Here is an 18,863-nt window from a genome sequence, read left to right as displayed (position 1 = left end):
CCCCCCAAAAGTTATGCTATATAAATAAACTATGTCTCTTTCTGGTCAAAGATCTTAAAAAATAGCATGTAATGACTTATATTTAAACTAAAATTAAGGTGGGGAAATACAATTTTAAATAATAAATTCAAAGAGAAAATGTTCTGAAAAAAATTTTTAAGTGATGCAATAGAGCTAAAGTTACCTAATTCCTGAAGGCTTATAGGAAACAGCCTTACTTACAAATAATTATCCATAAATATAAGTAAAAAGGAGAGATTTTTAAATGTTAAAGTACAAACTCACTAATCTAGACTAGGGATCTGCAAACTTTTCCCATAAAGAGTCAGACAGTATTAGGCTTTGCAGTTTCTGTCAGAACTATTCAACTCTGCCATTGCAGCATGAAAGCAACCATAGACAATTTGTAAATGAATGATCAGGGCTATGTTCCAATAAAACAAAAACAAGCTGCAGGCTGTACAGCTTGTTGTTGTTGACCACTGATCCAGACCTTAATATTGTGAAAGGAAAAACATAACCAGCATCACCACCACTGCTTTAATTTAAAGACTGCTAAGCAGAAAGTAAAGACCCCTTTATTCATGAAACTAGTTTTACTAAATATTATACGGACTTTTTTTTTTTTTTTTTTTGCGGTACGTGGGCCTCTCACTGCTGTGGCTTCTCCCGTTGCGGAGCACAGGCTCCGGACGCGCAGGCTCAGCGGCCATAGCTCACGGGCCCAGCCGCTCCGTGGCATGTGGGATCTTCCCGGACCGGGGCACGAACCTGCGTCCCCTGCATCGGCAGGCGAACTCTCAACCACTGCGCCACAAGGGAAGCCCTATACGGATTTTTTTAAAACTTAGTTCTCTCCCTTAATTTTTCATTGGAACCCCAAGCTTCAAAATAATAAAACATCTGTTGAATTTGCACAAGAAGATCCTGCAGACTGCCAATCAAAAAGAAAATTTACTAGTAACAAAAGTTTCAATTAGAACATAAATTTTTTTTTTTGGCCACACCACGTGGCTTGTGGGATTTTAGTTCCCCCACCAGGGACTGAACCCAGACCCTTGGCAGTGAGAGTATGGAGTCCTAACCACTGGACCACCAGGGAACTCCCTGGAGCATAAATATTTTTTAATGTATAGCTTTAAAGGTCAGATTTCTTTGCTATATACCAACTAAAGCCATAACAATCATATTCCAATTGTGAACACAATGCAAAAGTTTTAAAATACCATCATCAGTGTTTATTATACTGGCTATAAGAAATTAACTTCCCACAATTCTAAAATATAATCCATTTACAACTGAATGGTACCACCTTCTCCACTTATCTTTGTACCTAGTAATCCTTAAAATTGAAATGTAGCTTAGAAAATTGCATCGAGTAATTTTTCTTTCTCAGAACTATTTTTGGTAGCTGAAACACAATATGTCACAGGAAAGACAGAGCTCTGGATTCTAGACATAAATTACTGAATTTAATGAAACATTTACATACATTTATGTACATTTTTTACTAGCTTTCCTTATTAATCAAATATGTATTACTTTGCTAAAAGAGACAAAAAATATTTTTAGAAATTGGGGGATTTTGTTAATGCTTTTAAAAATGCTAAAACACAAAACACTTGGCACACTGGGTATTTAGTCTCACAATCACTTTAGAAATGACTAGAAAAATTTTAAATAGTTTCTATTTTTAAAAAATCAGAGCTATTTCTAGAAAATATCCCTCCTTATGGTAGGCCAAAAATATTATACTGTATCATTAAAATACTGACATTTCAATATTCAAATTTAAAGACTTACCGAAAAGGTCCTGTTCTGTTAGCAGATCGAGAATCCCCCCACATCTCTTTCTATGTCAAGAGGGTCCAATAAGTAGATCCTTGCTACCAAACTCTGGTTATCACAGTACCTGTACAAAACAAACCACAAAAAATGAGTACATTGGAACATGAAGTAAAGAATAAACCAATTTCCTCCTGTTTGGCTTATCAGGGACAACATCAGCAGGTATACTTTTGGAAGTCACTTTTAAACATTTACATGTTAATTTATAGCAAGACAAATACATTTTAAATTTAAAATGTGCACTCTAGGGCACCATCAACTTCTCAATGTACTAAGAATGCTTCATAATATATTTACTTATTTTTCTGGCACCCATTCTATCTTCCTTTTCGGAAATAGCACCTTAGCATAAACACCACTCTCAGTCTGTGCAGCTGATCCTACTCTATTCAGCCTGGCCAATCAGAATAGTCTATTACTGGGACTTCCCTGGCTGCCCAGTGGTTAAGACTCCAAGCTTCCAATGCAGGGGGCACAAGTTCAATCCCTGGTGGGGGAACTAAGATCCCACATGCCAAGCAGAGCAGCCAAAAAATAAATAAAAATTTAAAAAAAAAAAAAGCAAGAATAGTCTATTACCTCACCACAGTGATTGCTTTGAAGATGGGCATGTAACCTAAGGCTGAGAAGTCATCACAGGACCTGTGCTCCAGCTACTAAAAAAGTGGCAAACTTTTTTTTTTTTTGGCCATACCACGAGGCCTGTGGGAGCCTAGTTCCCCGACTGAACCTGGGCCCAGGCAGTGAAAGAGCCAAGTCCTAACCACTGGACCACCAGGGAATTCCCAAAAAGAGGCAAACTTTTATGACCTTGGATTTGGCAATGGTTTCTTACTATGACAACGAAAGAAAAAATAAAGTAGATTTCATCAAAATTGAAAACTTTTGTGAATCCAAGTACACTATCAAGAGAGTGAAAACACAACCCACATGTCAGCAAAACAACAGGCTATGAAATTCCAAAGCCTCATTCCTCAACAGAAACATCAAAAAACAAGCAGTCTGAACCAACTTTGTTGTAGCTTTAGAAAACAGTCAAAGCTTTACAACAACCAACTGAACACTCAGTCAAGAAAAAGTCATCCTCGGGACTTCCCTGGTGGTCCAGTGGTTAAGATCCGGCGCTCCCAACGCAGGGGGCCTGGGTTCGATCCCTGGTCAGCGGCACTAGATGCCGAGTGCCGCAACAAAGATCCCACGTGCCATACTAAAGATCCCACGAGCCGCAACTAAGACCAGGCGCAGCCAAATAAATATTTTTTAAAAAGAATAAAAAATGAAAAAGTCATCCTCAAAATAATAGGAAAGTTTTTTGGTGTTTTTACTGATCCTTGCCCCACCCCCACCCCAGCATGGCAGTGGTTCTTGTCTTGAGGGCAGCCCAGTTTTCAGCTCCCTCCCTAAACCCAAGGGAAACCTGATTTGTAAATTATTGTGTACATCTGTTCTAATCTGTATGGGGGCTATCTGAAGGACTGATGCAAGGTACTTGCCTCTGTTTTACCTAACTCAGAACTCTGGGGGGAAAATCGGCAGGCACTGCTAATAAAAGCTGCAAAGCAGACTACAGACTCACAGATATGGAGAGGTTGGGGTGAAAACACTTTGGGGAGTTAGGACATTCCAAGGCACCATGTATATGAGAAAATTTAGAACACCACAAGCATACCCAGACACATGATCAGACAAAACCTGAGAAGACTCTAAGCTTTCACCTCAGGCTAATCTCTAGGTTCAGAGCAAGCCTAGCTAAGTGTTGAAGGAATGGCTCCAGCACAGAACCAATCTGCAAAAACAAAGAGAGGTGGGTTTTTCTTTCTCTTATTTTTGTTGGTGTGTTTTTTGTCCATTTTTATTTTATCTGTTTGAGCTCCTAGAATTCAAGGAAATCTTGGTTAACACATTAGATGAACAAAGGCTAAGAGAACAGGTGTCAGTGATCACACCTAAGGAATACAGCCTTTGCAAAAATGGTATAGGAAAAGAATTCTATATCTAGCAAAACTCTCCTTCAAAAATGAGAAAGAGGGACTTCCCTGGTGGTCCAGTGGTTAAGACTCTGTGTTTCCACTGCAGGGGGCACGGGTTCAATCCCTGGTCAGGGAACTAAGGTCCCGCATGCCACTTGGCGTGGAAAAAAAAAAAAAAAAAAGAGTAAGAAATTAAGACATTTCCTGATAAGCAAAAGCTGAAGGAATTTGTTACCAGTAGATGGGCCCTGCAAGAAATGAAAGAAAGTCAAAAGTAACTTGAAGCCATATGAAGAAATAAAGCTTCAGTAAAGATTTAAAAAGCAAGAGCAATTATAAAAGCTAGTATTATTGTGACTTCAATTTTTAACTCCAGTTTTTACTTTCTACATGATTTAAAAGACAAACGCATATAAAACAATTATTAACCTAGGTTAATGGGACACAATTTGTAAAGACGTTATCTGTGACATCAGTAACAGAGGGAAGGGGGACTTCCCTGGTGGCGCAGTGGTTAAGAATCTGCCTGCCAATGCAGGGGTGACGGGTTCGAGCCTGGTCCGGGAAGATCCCACATGCCGCGGAGCAACTAAGCCCGTGCGCCACAACTACTGAGCCCACGCACCTAGAGCCCGCGCTGCGCAACAAGAGAAGCCACCACAATAAGAAGCCTGTTCACCGCAACCAAGAGTAGTCCCCACTCGCTGCAACTACAGAAAGCCCACGTGCAGCAACGAAGACCCAACGCAGCCAAAAATAAATAAATAAATGAATAAATTTATTTAAAAAAATTATTAATCTAGGTTAATGGGACACAATTTATAAAGATGCTATCTGTGACATCAATAACAGAGGGAAGGGGGACTTCACTGGTGGTGCAGTGGTTAAGAATCCACCTGCCAGTGCAGGGGACAAGGGTTCGAGCCCTGGTCTGGGAAGATCCCACATGCCGTGGAGCAACTGACCCCGTGCACCACAGCTACTGACCCTGCACTCTGGAGCCCGCGAGCCACAACTATTGAAGCCCATGTGCCTGGAGACCGTGCTCCACAGCAAGAGAGGCCACCGCAGTGAGAGGCCTGCGCACCGCAACGAGGAGTAGCCCCAGCTCACTGCAACTAGAGAAAACCCGCGTGCAGCAACAAAGACCCAATGCAGCCAAACATACATACATACATAAATAAATAAATAGAAGCAATGGGATAATATATTAAAAAACAAAAAAACAGAGGGAAGGAAAAGAACAGTATAGAAGCAGTTTTTCTATGCTATTGAACTTAAGTTGGTATAAATTCAAATTAAATTGTTATAACTATACGATGTTAAATGTAATTCCCATGGTAACCACAAAGAAAATATCTTTAGAATATACACATAAGAAAATGAGAAGGCAATCAAACATTTCACTATAAAAAAATCAACTAAACACTAAATAAGGTAATAATGGAAGAAATGAAGGGAAAAAAGCTATAAGGAATATAGATTACAAATAGCAAAATGGCAGAAGTTCCTCCTTATTAGTAATCACTTTAAATGTAAACAGTTTAAAATCTTCTTCTCAAAAGACAAGATTGGCACAATAGATTAAAAAACATAATCCAACTATACGCTGTCTACAAGAGACTCGCTGTAGATCCAAAGACACAAATAGGTTGAAAGGGAAAAGACAGAAAAAAATATTCCACGCAAATAGTAACCAAATGAGATCTGTGGTGGCTATACTAGTATCAGACAAAACAGACTTTAAATCAAAAAAGGTACAAAAGACAAAGGACATTATATATTAATTTAAAGGTTAAAAAAACACAAGAAGATAAATCATAAACATTATACACCTAATAACAGACCCTCAAAATATATGAAGCAAAAACTGAAAGAAACTGAAGGGAGAAGTAGACAGTTCTATAACAGTTGGAAACTTCAAACCTCACTTTGAATAATGAATTGATCAACCAGACAGTATATAAGTAAGAAAACAGAGAACTTAGCACAATAAACCAAACACATCTAATTGACACAGAACACTCCACCCAACAACAGTAGAATCACATCTTGTCAAGTGCACATGGGATATTCTTCAGGATGGACCATTTGCTGGGCCACAAACAAGCCTCAACAGATTTTATAAGATAAATAACCGTACAAAGTATCCTCTCTAACCCAAACAGGATAAAGTTAGACATCAATAACATAAGGAAAAATTCTACAGTTTTCCATAGTTTTCCTTCTACATAAACTAGAATTCACAAAATTTTAAATGCATATTACTTCTGACTTTCTAGTTCCTCTTCTAGGAATTCATTCTCTAGAAACTTACAATGTGAGGTGACATGTTTACAAAGGTACATAGTGCAGCACTGTTTGTAATAGCAAAAGATTATAAAATCTATATTACATCAACAGAATATATTTGTACTACTGAAATACTATGCAACTCTCAAAAAATGAAATAGCTATGTTAATTTATATAGGATAAACTATTATATAGTAAGTTTAAAAATATGTGCAAAATATTATTTGTAATATGGTATCATCTGTGCAAAATAGAAAAGAACACATACCACAAAGTTAGGGGACTCACATTTCCTGATTCTAAAACTTAACTACAAGCAACCTAAATGTCCATTGACACATGAATGGATAAAGAAGATGTAGTATATACATATACAATGGAATATTACTCAGCTATAAAAAAGAACAAAATAATGCCATTTGCAGCAACATTTAGATTATCATTCTAAGTAAGCCAGAAAGAGAAAGACAAATATCATATGATATCGCTACTATGTGGAATCTTAAAAAAATGATATAAATGATATAAATGAACTTATTTACAAAACAGAAAGCGACTCACAGACATAGAAAACAAACTTCTTGTTACCAATGGGGAAGGGGGGATGCAGGGAGGGATAAATTGGGAGGTTGGGATTAACATATACACAATACTATATATAAAATAGATGACCAACAAGGACCTACTGCATAGCACAGGGAACTATACTCGGTATTTTTTAATAACCTATAAGGGAAAAGAATCTGAAAAGGAATATGTGTATGTGTATGTGTGTGTGTGTGTGTGTGTGTGTGTGTGTGTGTATACGAAAAACTGAATCACTGTGCTGTATACCTGAAATGAACATGATATCGCAAATCAACTATACTCCAATTAAAAAAAAAAGAAAACAAAGCTACAGTTATCGAGACAGTGTGGCACTGACATAAGGATAAACAAAGATCGATAAAACAGAATTGAGAGTCCAGAAATAAACCCTCACATTTAGGATCAAGTGTATTAGACAAGAGTTCTAAGACAATTCAATGAAGAAAGAACAGTCTTTTCAACAAATGGTACTGGGACAAGTGGATGTCCCCATGCAGAAGCATAAAGTTGAACCCCTACTTCATGTCATGTATAAAAATTAATACAAATGGATCAAAGACCTAAATGTTTTAAGAGGTAAAACTATAAAATTCTTAGAACAGGCATAAATCTTCATGACCTTAGATTAAGAAATGGCTTTTTGGATAAGATGAATACCAAAAGCACAAGCAACAAAAGGAAAAATAAAATAGATCAATTGGATATCATCAAAATTTTAAATTTTGTGCTTTAAAGGACACCATCAAGAAAGTGAAGACAGCCCACAGAATGGGAGGAAACTTGTGTAAATCATATTTGATAAGGGACCTGTATCTAGAATACATAAAGAACTATTTTATAACTCAGTAGCAAAATAACCCAATTTTTAAAATGGGCAAAGGCTATGAATAGACATTTCTCCAAAGATGATACTTTTAAAAGGCCAATAAGCACAAGAAAAATGCTCAACATTACCCATAAGGGAAATGCACATCAAAACCATAATAAGGGGGTTCCCTGGTGGTCCAGTGGTTAGGACTCAGCACTTTCAATGCCGTGGCCCAGGTTCAATCCCTGGTCGGGGAACTAAGATCCCATAAGCCAAAAAACAAAACAAAACAAAACAAACAAAAAAACCACAGTAAGATACCACTTCATATCCACTAGGGTGTCTCTAATAAAAAGATAAGTTGACAAGAATTTGAAGAAATTAGAACCCTCATATACTACTGGTGTGAATGGGGCCAAAGATATGTACAAACATCTAGCGGTTCCCTCCAAAATTTCCTCAGAATAGCTGGAATTCTTCGGACAGTTTAATCCAGCAAAGCAAATGATTACAGGTCTTGGGGCTGAAATGATGTTAAACTATCCTTAAACTTTAAATGGGTAAAAATTCTTGAGTTGGGCTTCCCTGGTGGCGCAGTGGTTGAGAGTCCGCCTGCCGATGCAGGGGACACGGGCTCGTGACCCGGTCCGGGAAGATCCCACATGCCGCGGAGCGGCTGGGCCCGTGAGCCATGGCCGCTGAGCCTGCGCGTCCGGAGCCTGTGCTCCGCAACGGGAGAGGCCACAACAGTGAGAGGCCCACATACCGCAAAAAAAACAAACAAAAAAACCAAACAAAAACTCTTGAGTTACTGGCATGGAGCCAGGGCTACTTTTGGTAAACAGAACTGGCACTGCGGGATGAACTGAATGCCAGGTTAAGGCTTTAAATTCTGAAGCTCATCAGAACCCAGCAGGGATATTGGTTGATATACACAGCAAGACAGGAGCCAAGAAAGTCAGAATCCACTAAGGAATGTATAACAAGTCACCTGCCATACCACCTAACTCTGAAAATAAGTGGCACTATAACACTAATTACACAACTGTACCTGGCGGTGAACATGCAAGTGGGAACGGAAGGCCTGCCACCTCAAATGCCCAGATCCCACCCCTAACAGATGCAACATAGCAATGAGTAAGAGGGCCCCTGTGGTAAGGCTGAGATGTAAGTCCAGGTGAAGCTGCTGCAGGTGTAGATCTTGGTGGTAGTAGTAAATAGTCAAATGAGAGGCTTTTGTTTGTTTGTTTTTATTGTAGTATAATTGCTTTACAATGTTGTGTTAGTTTCTGCTGTACAGTGAAGTGAATCAGCTATATGTATACATATATCCCCTCCCTCTTGGACCTTCCTACCCCCTCATCCCACCCATCTAGCTCATCACAGAGCACTGAGCTGAGCTCCCTGTGCTATACAGCAGGTTCCCACTAGCTATCTATTTTACACATGGTAGTGTATTTACGTCAAACCTAATCTCCCAATTCATTCCACCCTCCCCTTCCCCCCCACGTCCACACATCAGTTCTCTACATCTGAGTTTCTATTCCTGCCCTGCAAACAGGTTCATCTGTACCATTTTTCTACGTTTCACACATATGCGTTAATATAAGATATTTGTTTTCCTTTGACTTACTGCACTCTGTATGACACTCAAATGAGAGTTCTGAATGCTGAATTGAAAAGTAATTTCACGTGAATACTGGTTGAACAGGAGTCATTTAATCCTGAGAGATGGCAAGCATCACATTAAACCATGGATTGCACTCCTAGTGATGCCCTTCTCATCAATTCCTTTAATTTTCAGCTTTACAATTATACTCCTCCAGAACATAAAGACTGGTTTCCTGGAAACCAACCAGTGGGTATGGGAATAAAGCCTCCCCATTGTATAGGGTCAGCAGCCTTTAAGGTTAGAATGATGATGTTAGCTGATTGTTTCTAAGCCTCCTCTGCCTTTGACTCTTGATTAATAAAAACATTATTGGCGGGACTTCCCTGGTGGCACAGTGGCTAAGAATCCTCCTGCCAATGCAGGGGACACAGGTTCAAGCCCTGCTCCGGGAAGATCCCACATGCCGCGGAGCAACTAAGCCCGTGCGCCACAACTACTGAGCCTACACTCCAGAGCCTGCGAGCCACAACTATTGAGCCCACGTGCCACAACTACTGAAGCCCGCATGCCTAGAGCCCATGCTCCGCAACAAGACAAGCCACCGCAATGAAAAACCCGCCTGTCGCAACGAAGAGGAACCCTCCGCTCGCCGCAACTAGAGAAAGCCCACGCGCAGCAATGACGACACAACACAGACAAAAATAAATTAAATTAATTAATTAAAAAAAATTCTTGGCAAATACTTTCACTTTGGTCCATTCTGCACATATCCAAGAAATTTACCTCCAGCAAAATAAAACCAATACCCAGGGCCACCCCTCTTACTCATGACTTCAGTTCCAAAAGCCAACAAAGCAGAACCAGGGGTACTATTCCGTTAGTTTTAGCTGTGGTATATAGCAGCTTGTTCCTGCTTTAAACATTCTAATTTTTTCCAAAGTAAATGCTTTGAGCCAAACAGGACACTCAGCTAAGAGGATCAAGGGGGCACCAACAGGCAAGGACCTACCCAACTATGATCCAACTATGAGTTTTTAAACAGCAGTAATTTTAATATGCACTATTGGACCTAGAATTAGTGACTGCTGGAAGCACCATTGCTCCCCCAACCCCTGCAAATTCCCATTAAAAAAATTTAAGTGTATTCATTTCAATTACACTTAAAAAGATTTGTCCTCGGGACTTCCCTAGTGGCACAGTGGTTAAGAATCCACCTGCCAATGCAGGGGAACCAGGTTCGATGCCTGGTCTGGTAAGATCCCACATGCCACGGAGCAACTAAGCCCGTGCACCACAACTCCTGAGCCTGTGCTCTAGAGCCCGCAAGCCACAACTACTGAAGCCCACGTGCCCTGGAGGCTGTGTTCAGCAACAAGAGAAACCACCGCAATGAGAAGCACATGCACCACAGTTAAGAGCAGCCCCCGCTCACTGCAACTAGAGAAAGCCCGTGAGCAGCAATGAAGACCCAACACAGGCAAAAATAAATAAATAAAATAAAATAAATTTAAAAAAAAAGATTCCTCCTCAAATGTAATAGTGATTTTTCAGGCTTCCTCTCCAGAATCATATCCTAAATCCCCATTGATGGCATTTGCTTTGCCTACTATCATACCACATTAAAAGTGGATCTACATAAATGCAGAAGCTAAAACTATAATGTTTCTAAAAGAAAACACAGGGAATTCCCTGGCGGTCCAGTGGTTAAGACTTTACGCTTTCACTGCGGTGGCCCGGGTTCAATTCCTGGTCAGGGAACTAAGATGCCACAAGCCAAGAGGCATAGCAAAAAAATAAAACACAGGAAAAATATTTTTGAGCTTGGTATCAGCAAAGACTTTTGTCAAGGACCTAGAAAGCATTAGCCATAAAGAAAAATATTAAAATCAAAATCTGTTCTTCAAAAGACACTGTTAGGCTTCCCTGGTGGCGCAGTGGTTGAGAGTCCGCCTGCCGATGCGGGGGACGCGGGTTCGTGCCCCGGTCCGGGAGGATCCCGCATGCGGCGGAGCGGCTGGGCCCGTGGGCCATGGCTGCTGAGCCTGCGCGTCCGGAGCCTGTGCTCCGCAGCGGGAGAGGCCACAGCAGTGAGAGGCCTGCATACCGCAAAAAAAAAAAAAAAAAAAAAAAAAAAAAAAGACACTGTTAAAAAAATGAATAGGTAAACTACAAAACAGCAAGTAAATATTTGTGACACATGTCTGACAAATGCTCCCTATTATTAGTCAGAAGGAAAAGATTAAAACCACAATGAGATACCAATACACACTCACTAGAATTGCTAAAATTAAAAAGATTCACAAAATCAGATACACAAAGATTTCCAGCAATCAGAACTCATACACTACTCGAAAGAATGCAAAATTGTAGGGCTTCACTGGTGGCGCAGTCGTTGAGAATCCGCCTGCCAATGCAGGGGACACAGGTTCAAGCCCTGGCCTGGGAAGATCCCACATGCCGCGGAGCAACTAAGCCCATGTACCACCACTACTGAGCCTGCGCTCTAGAGCCCGTGAGCCACAACTACTGAGCCCGCGTGCCACAACTACTGAGTCTGCGCTCTAGAACCCACGAGCCACAACTACTGAAGTCTGTGCACCTAGAGTCTGTGCTCCGCAACAAGAGAAGCCGCCCGGGCATGGCAAGGAAGAGTAGCCCCCTCTCACTGCAACTAGAGAAAGCCCCGCGTGCAGCAATGAAGACCCAATGCAGCCAAAAATAAAATAAGATAAATAAATCAAAAAAAAAAAAGTTCACACACACAAAGAATGCAAAATTGTACAATCACTTTAGAAACTGGCCTGAGAAACACTACCCTATGACCCAGCAATTCCACTTCTAAAGTATTTGCCTAAGATAAATGAAAATAAAAGATCTCTACAAAAATGTTCACAACAGCTTTATTCATAATAGCTTTAAAAAAAAATGGAAACAACCCAAATATCCTTCAGTGGGGGATGAGATATAAACATTGTTTGGTGTCCTAAAGGGTATCCTCCCTGGCACAGTGTACTTCAGTTAGATTGCAAATGCAAAGGTGACTTTTTGGTAAAGTGGGAGAAGGGTTAGTAAGAAAGAGGAAGTGGAAAAGGAGAATCAACAAGAGCCATTTTTTAAAAATAATTTAAGTTTACCACTTTAACCATCTTTAAGTATACAGTTACGAGGGATTAAGTACATCCACAGTGTTTTGCAAATATCATCCCCATCCACCCACAAAACTTTTTTCATCTTGCAAAACAGAAACTCTGTACCCACTAAACAGTACTCCCCACTCCCCTCCTAACCTAGTCCTTGGCAACCACCATTCCACTTTGTCTTTATGATTTTGACTACTCTAAGTACCTCAATACTAGTGGAATCATACAATATTTGTTCTTTCTGGCTTATTTCATTTACCATAATGTCTTCAAGGTTCATACATATTCCAACAGCTATCAGAATTTCATGTCTTTTTAAGGCTGAATAATATTCTATTGTGTGTACATTTTATCTATTCATCCACTTATGGACACTTGGTTACTCCCATCATTTGGATAATGTGAATAATGAACAAGGGTATACAAATATCTCTTTGAGATCAGTTCTTTTGGATATATATACCCAGAAGTAGAATTGCTGGATCATATGGTAATTCTATTTTTAATTTTTTGAGGAACCACCATACTGTTTTCCACAGCAGCTACACCATTTTACATTCCCACAAATAGTGTACAATGGTTTTGTTATGGACTGAACTGTGCCCCCTCCAATTCATATGCTGAAGCCCTAACTCCCAATGTGACTGTATTTGGAAATAGGGCCTTTGAGGAAGTAATTAAGGTTGAAAGAGGCCATAAGGGCGGGGCCCCAATCCAACAGGACTGGCATCAGTGGAAGAGACACCAGGAATGCATGCACAGGGAAAAGGCCATGTGAGGACATGGACAGAAGATGGCCTTCTGCAAGCCAAGGAGAGAGGCCTCATCAAAACCCAAAACTGCTGACACCTTGATCTTAGACTTCAGCCTCCAAACTGTGAGAAAATAATTTTCTGTTGTTTAAGCCACCTAGTCTGCAGTATTTTGCTATGGCAGCCCTAGCAGAATAATACAAGTTCCAATTTATCCACATCCTCACCGACACTTGTTATACTGTTTTTCTGTTTTGTTTTGTTTTTTAATAACAGCCTTCCTAATGGGTATGAAGTGGAATCTCATTGTGGTTTTGATTTGCATTTCCCTAATCAATAATGATGCTGAGAATCTTTTCATGTGCTTATTGGCCAGCTGTATATCCTTTTTGGGAGAAATGTCTATTCAAGTCCTTTGCCCTTTTATTTATTTTTTTTTTTGGCGGTACGCGGGCCTCTCACCGCTGCGGAGCACAGGCTCTGGACGCGCAGGCCCAGCAGCCATGGCTCACGGGCCCAGCCGCTCCGCGGCATGCGGGATCCTCCCGGACCAGGGCACGAACCCGCGTCCCCTGCATCGGCAGGTGGACTCTCAACCACTGCGCCACCAGGGAAGCCCCCTTTGCCCATTTTTTGATTCAGGTTTTTTGTTGTTGTTGTTGAGTTTATAAGTTTTCTATATATTCTGGATATTAATCCCTTGTCAGACGTGTGATTTGAAAATATTTTCTCCCATTTTGTGAGTTGCCTTTTTACTCTGTTCATAGTGTTCACTGACCACAAAAGTTTTTAATTTTGATGAAGTCCAATTTGTCTATTTTTCCTTTTGTTGACTGTGCCCTTGGTGTCATATCCTCTAAACGATCATTGCCAAACCCAACGCATAAAGCTTTCCCCCTATGTTTTCTTCTAAGAGTTTTCATTCTTACACCCAGGAGCAAGATTCATTCTTTTTTTGTTTGTTTTAATATTTATTTAAGCTGCACCAGGTCTTAGTTGCAGCATGTGGGATCTTCATTATGGCATGCAGGATCTTTAGTTGCAGCATGTGGCATCTTTCAGTTGTGGCACACAGACTCCTTAGTTGCGGCAGGCATGCAGGGATCGAATCTGGGCCCCCCACATTGGGAGCGTGGAGTCTTACCCAGTGGACCACCAGAGAAGTCCCCAGATCATTCTTAAGAAAAGTATTTATGGAAGGCAAGTTCTGCATATTGATTCCTTTAAAAATATACATGCCCATAGTCTCTCTGGGATGTTTTTGTGTACCCATTAATTAAAGACTGTAGTCTGAAGAACGTACCCTTACCTTGCTCCATCACTTAACTCATTTTTTGACCTATATTACCACTCTGCTGACTACTTCCTTTTTGTTTGTAAACATACTCAAGTCTCCCTCATGCAAAACACACACCCACACACCCAATACAAAACCTTTAAATATTAGTTCAATATATAAATGAACGTCCACCAAATACTGCTAATCCCCTAGCCTCTATTCTGTTCCCCAGCATGTTTCTTGATGCCGTCTCTTGGTGCTATAGACTAAACTGAATGTTTGTGTTACCTCAAAATTCATGTGTTGAAGTCCTAATCTCCAATGTGACGGTATTTGAAGATGGGGCCTTTAGGAGGTAATTAGGTCATGAGGGTAGAGCCCTTAGGAATGGGGTTGATGCTCTTATAAGAAGGGACAAAAGAGGACTTCTCTGGTGGTGCAGTGGTTAAGAATCCACCTGCCAACGCAGGGGACACGCGTTCGAGCCCTGGTCGATTCCACACGCTGCAGAGCAACTAGGCCCGTGCGCCACAACTCCTGAGCCTGCGCTCTAGAGCCCGCAAGCCACAACTACTAAAGCCTGCACGCCTAGGGCTCGTGCTCTGCAACAAGAGAAGCCACCGCAATGAGAAGCCCATGCACCGCAACAAAGAGTAGCTCCCACTTGCTGCAACTAGAGAAAAGCCCGCACGCAGCAACAAAGACCCAAAACAGCCAAAAATAAATAAATAATTTTATTTTTTTTAAAAAGGGACAAAAGAGAGATGCTCTCTCTCTCTCCCTGCCATGTGAGCATACAGCGGGAAGGCAGTTGTCTGCAAATCAAGAGGATCTCACCAGGAACCATACTGTCTGGCACCTTAATCTTAAACTTCCCCGCTGGCACTTCCCTGGTGGCTCAGCGGTTAAGAATCCACCCACCAATGCAGGGGACACGGGAAAGAGCCCCGGTCCAGAAAGATCCCACATGCCACGGAGCAACTAAGCCCATGCGCCACAACTACTGAGTCTGCGATCTAGAGTCCGCAAGCCACGACTACTGAAGCCCTCACGCCTAAAGCCCACGCTCCACAACAAGAGAAGCCACCACAAATAAGAAGCCCATGCACATCAACAAAGAGTAACCCCCACTCGCCACAACTAGAGAAAGCCCCCGCACAGCAACGAAGACCCAACGCAGCCAAAAAACAACAACAACAAAAAAAACTTCCCTGGCTCCAGAACTATGAGAAATTTGTATTGTTTAAGTCACCCAGTCTAGGGTATTTTGTTAGAGCAGCCCAAGCTAAGACACTGGGCAATCTTACCCATTCCCAATTTAACCACTATCTCTACCATCTCTATGATGATAATTTCCACATCTCCATCCCCAGCTTAGACTTCTCTATAAAGTCCAAATGCCTGCCAGAAATGGCCACTTAGCTATCCCATAGGAATCTCAAGCTTATGTACAAATAAGACTTTACTACTATAGGGAGACATTTAAATACTTCATTAGAGCTGCTTTTTCTTGTGAATAGAAATTTCCCAGATTTTAAATATTATATCCTGGTCCCTTACACCAGCAAATTACAGTCAGGTTCCTAGTTTAAAAGTGAGTTTTATAAGAAAGCACAGTGTGGTGGTGAAGGGACAAGAGTGCAGTCTCTGGACATACTCTGCTGGGGTTCACAGTTAGATTGCCTGGAGGCAAATCTTGGCTCTGCACAATGTAGCTCCTTAAGCAAGTTATTTAACTTAATGCCTCAGTTTACTTCTCTCTAAAAATCAGGATAAAGATGTCTACTTCATAGTTATCAGGATAAAATGACAATGTAAATTCACTAGAATGGTGCCTCATAAATAAATGCTCAGTAAATGTTATTACTCTTTTTAACAGTTTATTTCAACAATCATTGGGATTTGGAATGTTCCCATTGATGCAGTCTGGTTTGGCTAAATGATTGACATTAAAGTTTGATTTGCCAATTAAATTAAATGGCAGACATTTTCCATAAATTAAATCTGCAGTTCCAAGGTTTTGTCAACTACATATTTAAAGCATATATGCAGCATATATATTATACCAGAAAATACATCCTTTGCAGCCATTTATGACAGAAGTGTTAAGATGCCAACATAGAAATGTACAAGGTGGTAAAAAATTTTTTCGAAATTTTAGGGGTTAAAATTTTTTTTAATCCTTTTAGGTGGTTCAAGAGTAAAAGGGTTTCAAGACCATTGGCCTAGTGAATATGTTTTAGAGTCAGACTGCCTGAGTTTGAATCAAAACTCCAGCTTCTGGTAATTCCCTGGTGATCCAGTGGTTAGGACTCCAAGCTTCCACTGCACGGGGCATGGGTTCCATCCCCGGTTGGGGAACTAAGATCCCACATGCCACGCAGCATGGCCAAGAGAAAAGAAAAAAAAAAAGGAAGACAAAACTTTAGCTTTCTTTCTTTTTTTTTTTTTAATTTATTTTTGGCTGCATTGGGTCTTCATTGCTACACACGGGCTTTCTCTAGTTGTGGTGTGTGGGGGCTACTCTTTGTTGCAGTGCGCAGGTTTCTCATTGCGGTGGCTTCTCTTGTTGCAGAGCGCAGGCTCTAGGCACACGAGCTTCAGTAGTTGTGGCTTGAGGGCTCTAGAGCGCAGGCTCAGTAGTTGTGGTGCATGGGCTTAGGTGCTCCACAGCATGTGGGATCTTCCCAGACCAGGGCTCGAACCCGTGTCCCTTGCATTGGCAGGAGGATTCTTAACCACTGCACCACCAGGGAAGCCCAAAACTTTAGCTTTCTATGTACCCTTGGTAAGTTATATTTAACTTCTATATGCCTCAAAGCTCTCCTCCTACACAAGGGGAATAATAATGGTACCTACCTCATATGATTACTGTAAGGAGTAAATGAGATCATGCATCAGAAGTAATTGCATTGATAGCAACATTATTCATGACAGCCAAAAACTGAAAAGAATCCAAATGTCAATCCACAGGTAGATGGATAAACAAATGTGATATACTCGTAAAAAGGAATGCAACATGGATAAATCTCAAAAAAGATTACAAGTGAAAGAAGCCAGACATTCCAATTATATGAAATTTCTAGAAAACATAAAACTACAGAGGCAGAAAGCAGATCAGTGGATGCTAGGACTTGCAGTTAAGAGTGGGAAGTGTAGATTAACAACAAACAGGAACTAGGGAATGTTTTGAGGTGTTGGAAATATTCTAAATCTGAATAGTGGTGATGACTGCATCAAACTGAACTGTTACAATAAGTGAATTTTATGATATGTAAATTATGCCTCCAAAAAAAAGTTTTGAAAAATTTTAAAGCAACAATGTATTAAATATTATTACTACTGCTACTATGGTCAGGTGTTTAAAATGACAATAACATTAAGCTGGAAAGGACCTTTCTGAGTATGTCTATTCCTACTCTCTGAAACAAGAGTAATAAAGGCAGGCACAGCTGAGTACTGACTCTGCCACAGTTGCGCATTTTACATGGGTTCTCTCACTTAATCATCACAGGTCCTCCATGGGGTAAGTTCTGTTACAATCCCCACTTTACAGACTATGAAACTGAGGCTCAAATAGGTTGAGAGACTTGCCCCAAAACAATATAACTAATATGAGGAAAAGCCAAAATGCAAACTCAAGACCATCTGATTCCAAAGCCCATCCTAAAATTCGTATAGAATTTCATAGGTCTCTGAATAGCCTTGAAAAAGAACATAGCTGGAGGACTCTCACTTCCCGATTTCAAAACTTACTATAAAGTTACAGTAATCAAAACAGTGTGGTATTGGTATAAGGACAGACATACAGAACAATGGAATAGAGAGCCCAGAAATAAACCCTCACATACATGGTCAAGTTATTTTCAACAAGGGTGCCAAGTCCATTCAATGGGAAAAAGACAGTCTTTGCAACAAATGGTCATAGGGAAACTGGATACCCACACGCAAAAGAATCAAGTGGGGCCCTTACCCAACACCATATACAAAAGTTATCTCAAAAAAAGGATTCAAAAGAGGGAAGAGGGCTTCCCTGGTGGCGTAGTGGTTGAGAGTCCACCTGCCGATGCAGGGGACATGGGTTCGTGCCCCAATCCGGGAAGATCCCACATGCCACGGAGCGGCTGGGTCCGTGAGCTATGGCCGCTGAGCCTGCGCATCCAGAGCCTGTGCTCCGCAACGGGAGAGGCCACAACAGTGAGAGGGGAAGCTTCATGCATTGGATTTGGCAATGATCTCTTGGATATAACACTAAAAGCAGAGTCAAAAAAAAAGACAAACTGGACTTCATCAACATTAAAAACTTCTGTGCTTCAAAGAACACTATCAACAGAGTAAAAAGGCAATTCACGAATGGGAGAAAATATCTGCAATACACATATCTGATGAGGGATTAACATCCAGAATATACAGAAAACTAAAAGTCAACAACAAAAGACAACCTGACTCAAAAATGAGCAAAGGACTTGAACACACATTTCTTCAAAGAAGACATACAAATGGTCAATAAACACAAAGGAAGACTCTCAACATCATTAGCAATTAGGGAAATGCAACTCAAAATCACCAGATA

At 40.7% G+C, this 18,863-nt stretch overlaps 1 protein-coding gene and 1 non-coding gene across 2 annotated transcripts in view; one reads left to right on the top strand and one right to left on the bottom strand.

Annotated features, from left to right (window-relative positions):
* Positions 1–18,863, bottom strand: part of RBM6 (RNA binding motif protein 6) — a 107,445-nt gene that overhangs the window by 84,330 nt on the left and 4,252 nt on the right. The window contains exon 2 of the mRNA XM_060022531.1: positions 1,804–1,912. Within this exon, the coding sequence (XP_059878514.1) occupies positions 1,804–1,847 (44 nt within the window). The 5' untranslated portion in view covers positions 1,848–1,912. The remainder of the gene's footprint in view (positions 1–1,803; positions 1,913–18,863) is intronic.
* TRNAE-UUC (transfer RNA glutamic acid (anticodon UUC)) lies at positions 7,693–7,764 on the top strand. Its single transcript has one exon. It is a non-coding gene; the product is annotated as a tRNA-Glu (tRNA).

The sequence above is a fragment of the Delphinus delphis genome, chromosome 10 (assembly GCF_949987515.2).
Source record: "Delphinus delphis chromosome 10, mDelDel1.2, whole genome shotgun sequence".
NCBI lineage: Eukaryota > Metazoa > Chordata > Mammalia > Artiodactyla > Delphinidae > Delphinus > Delphinus delphis.
This window is presented reverse-complemented; position numbering and strand designations above follow the sequence as displayed.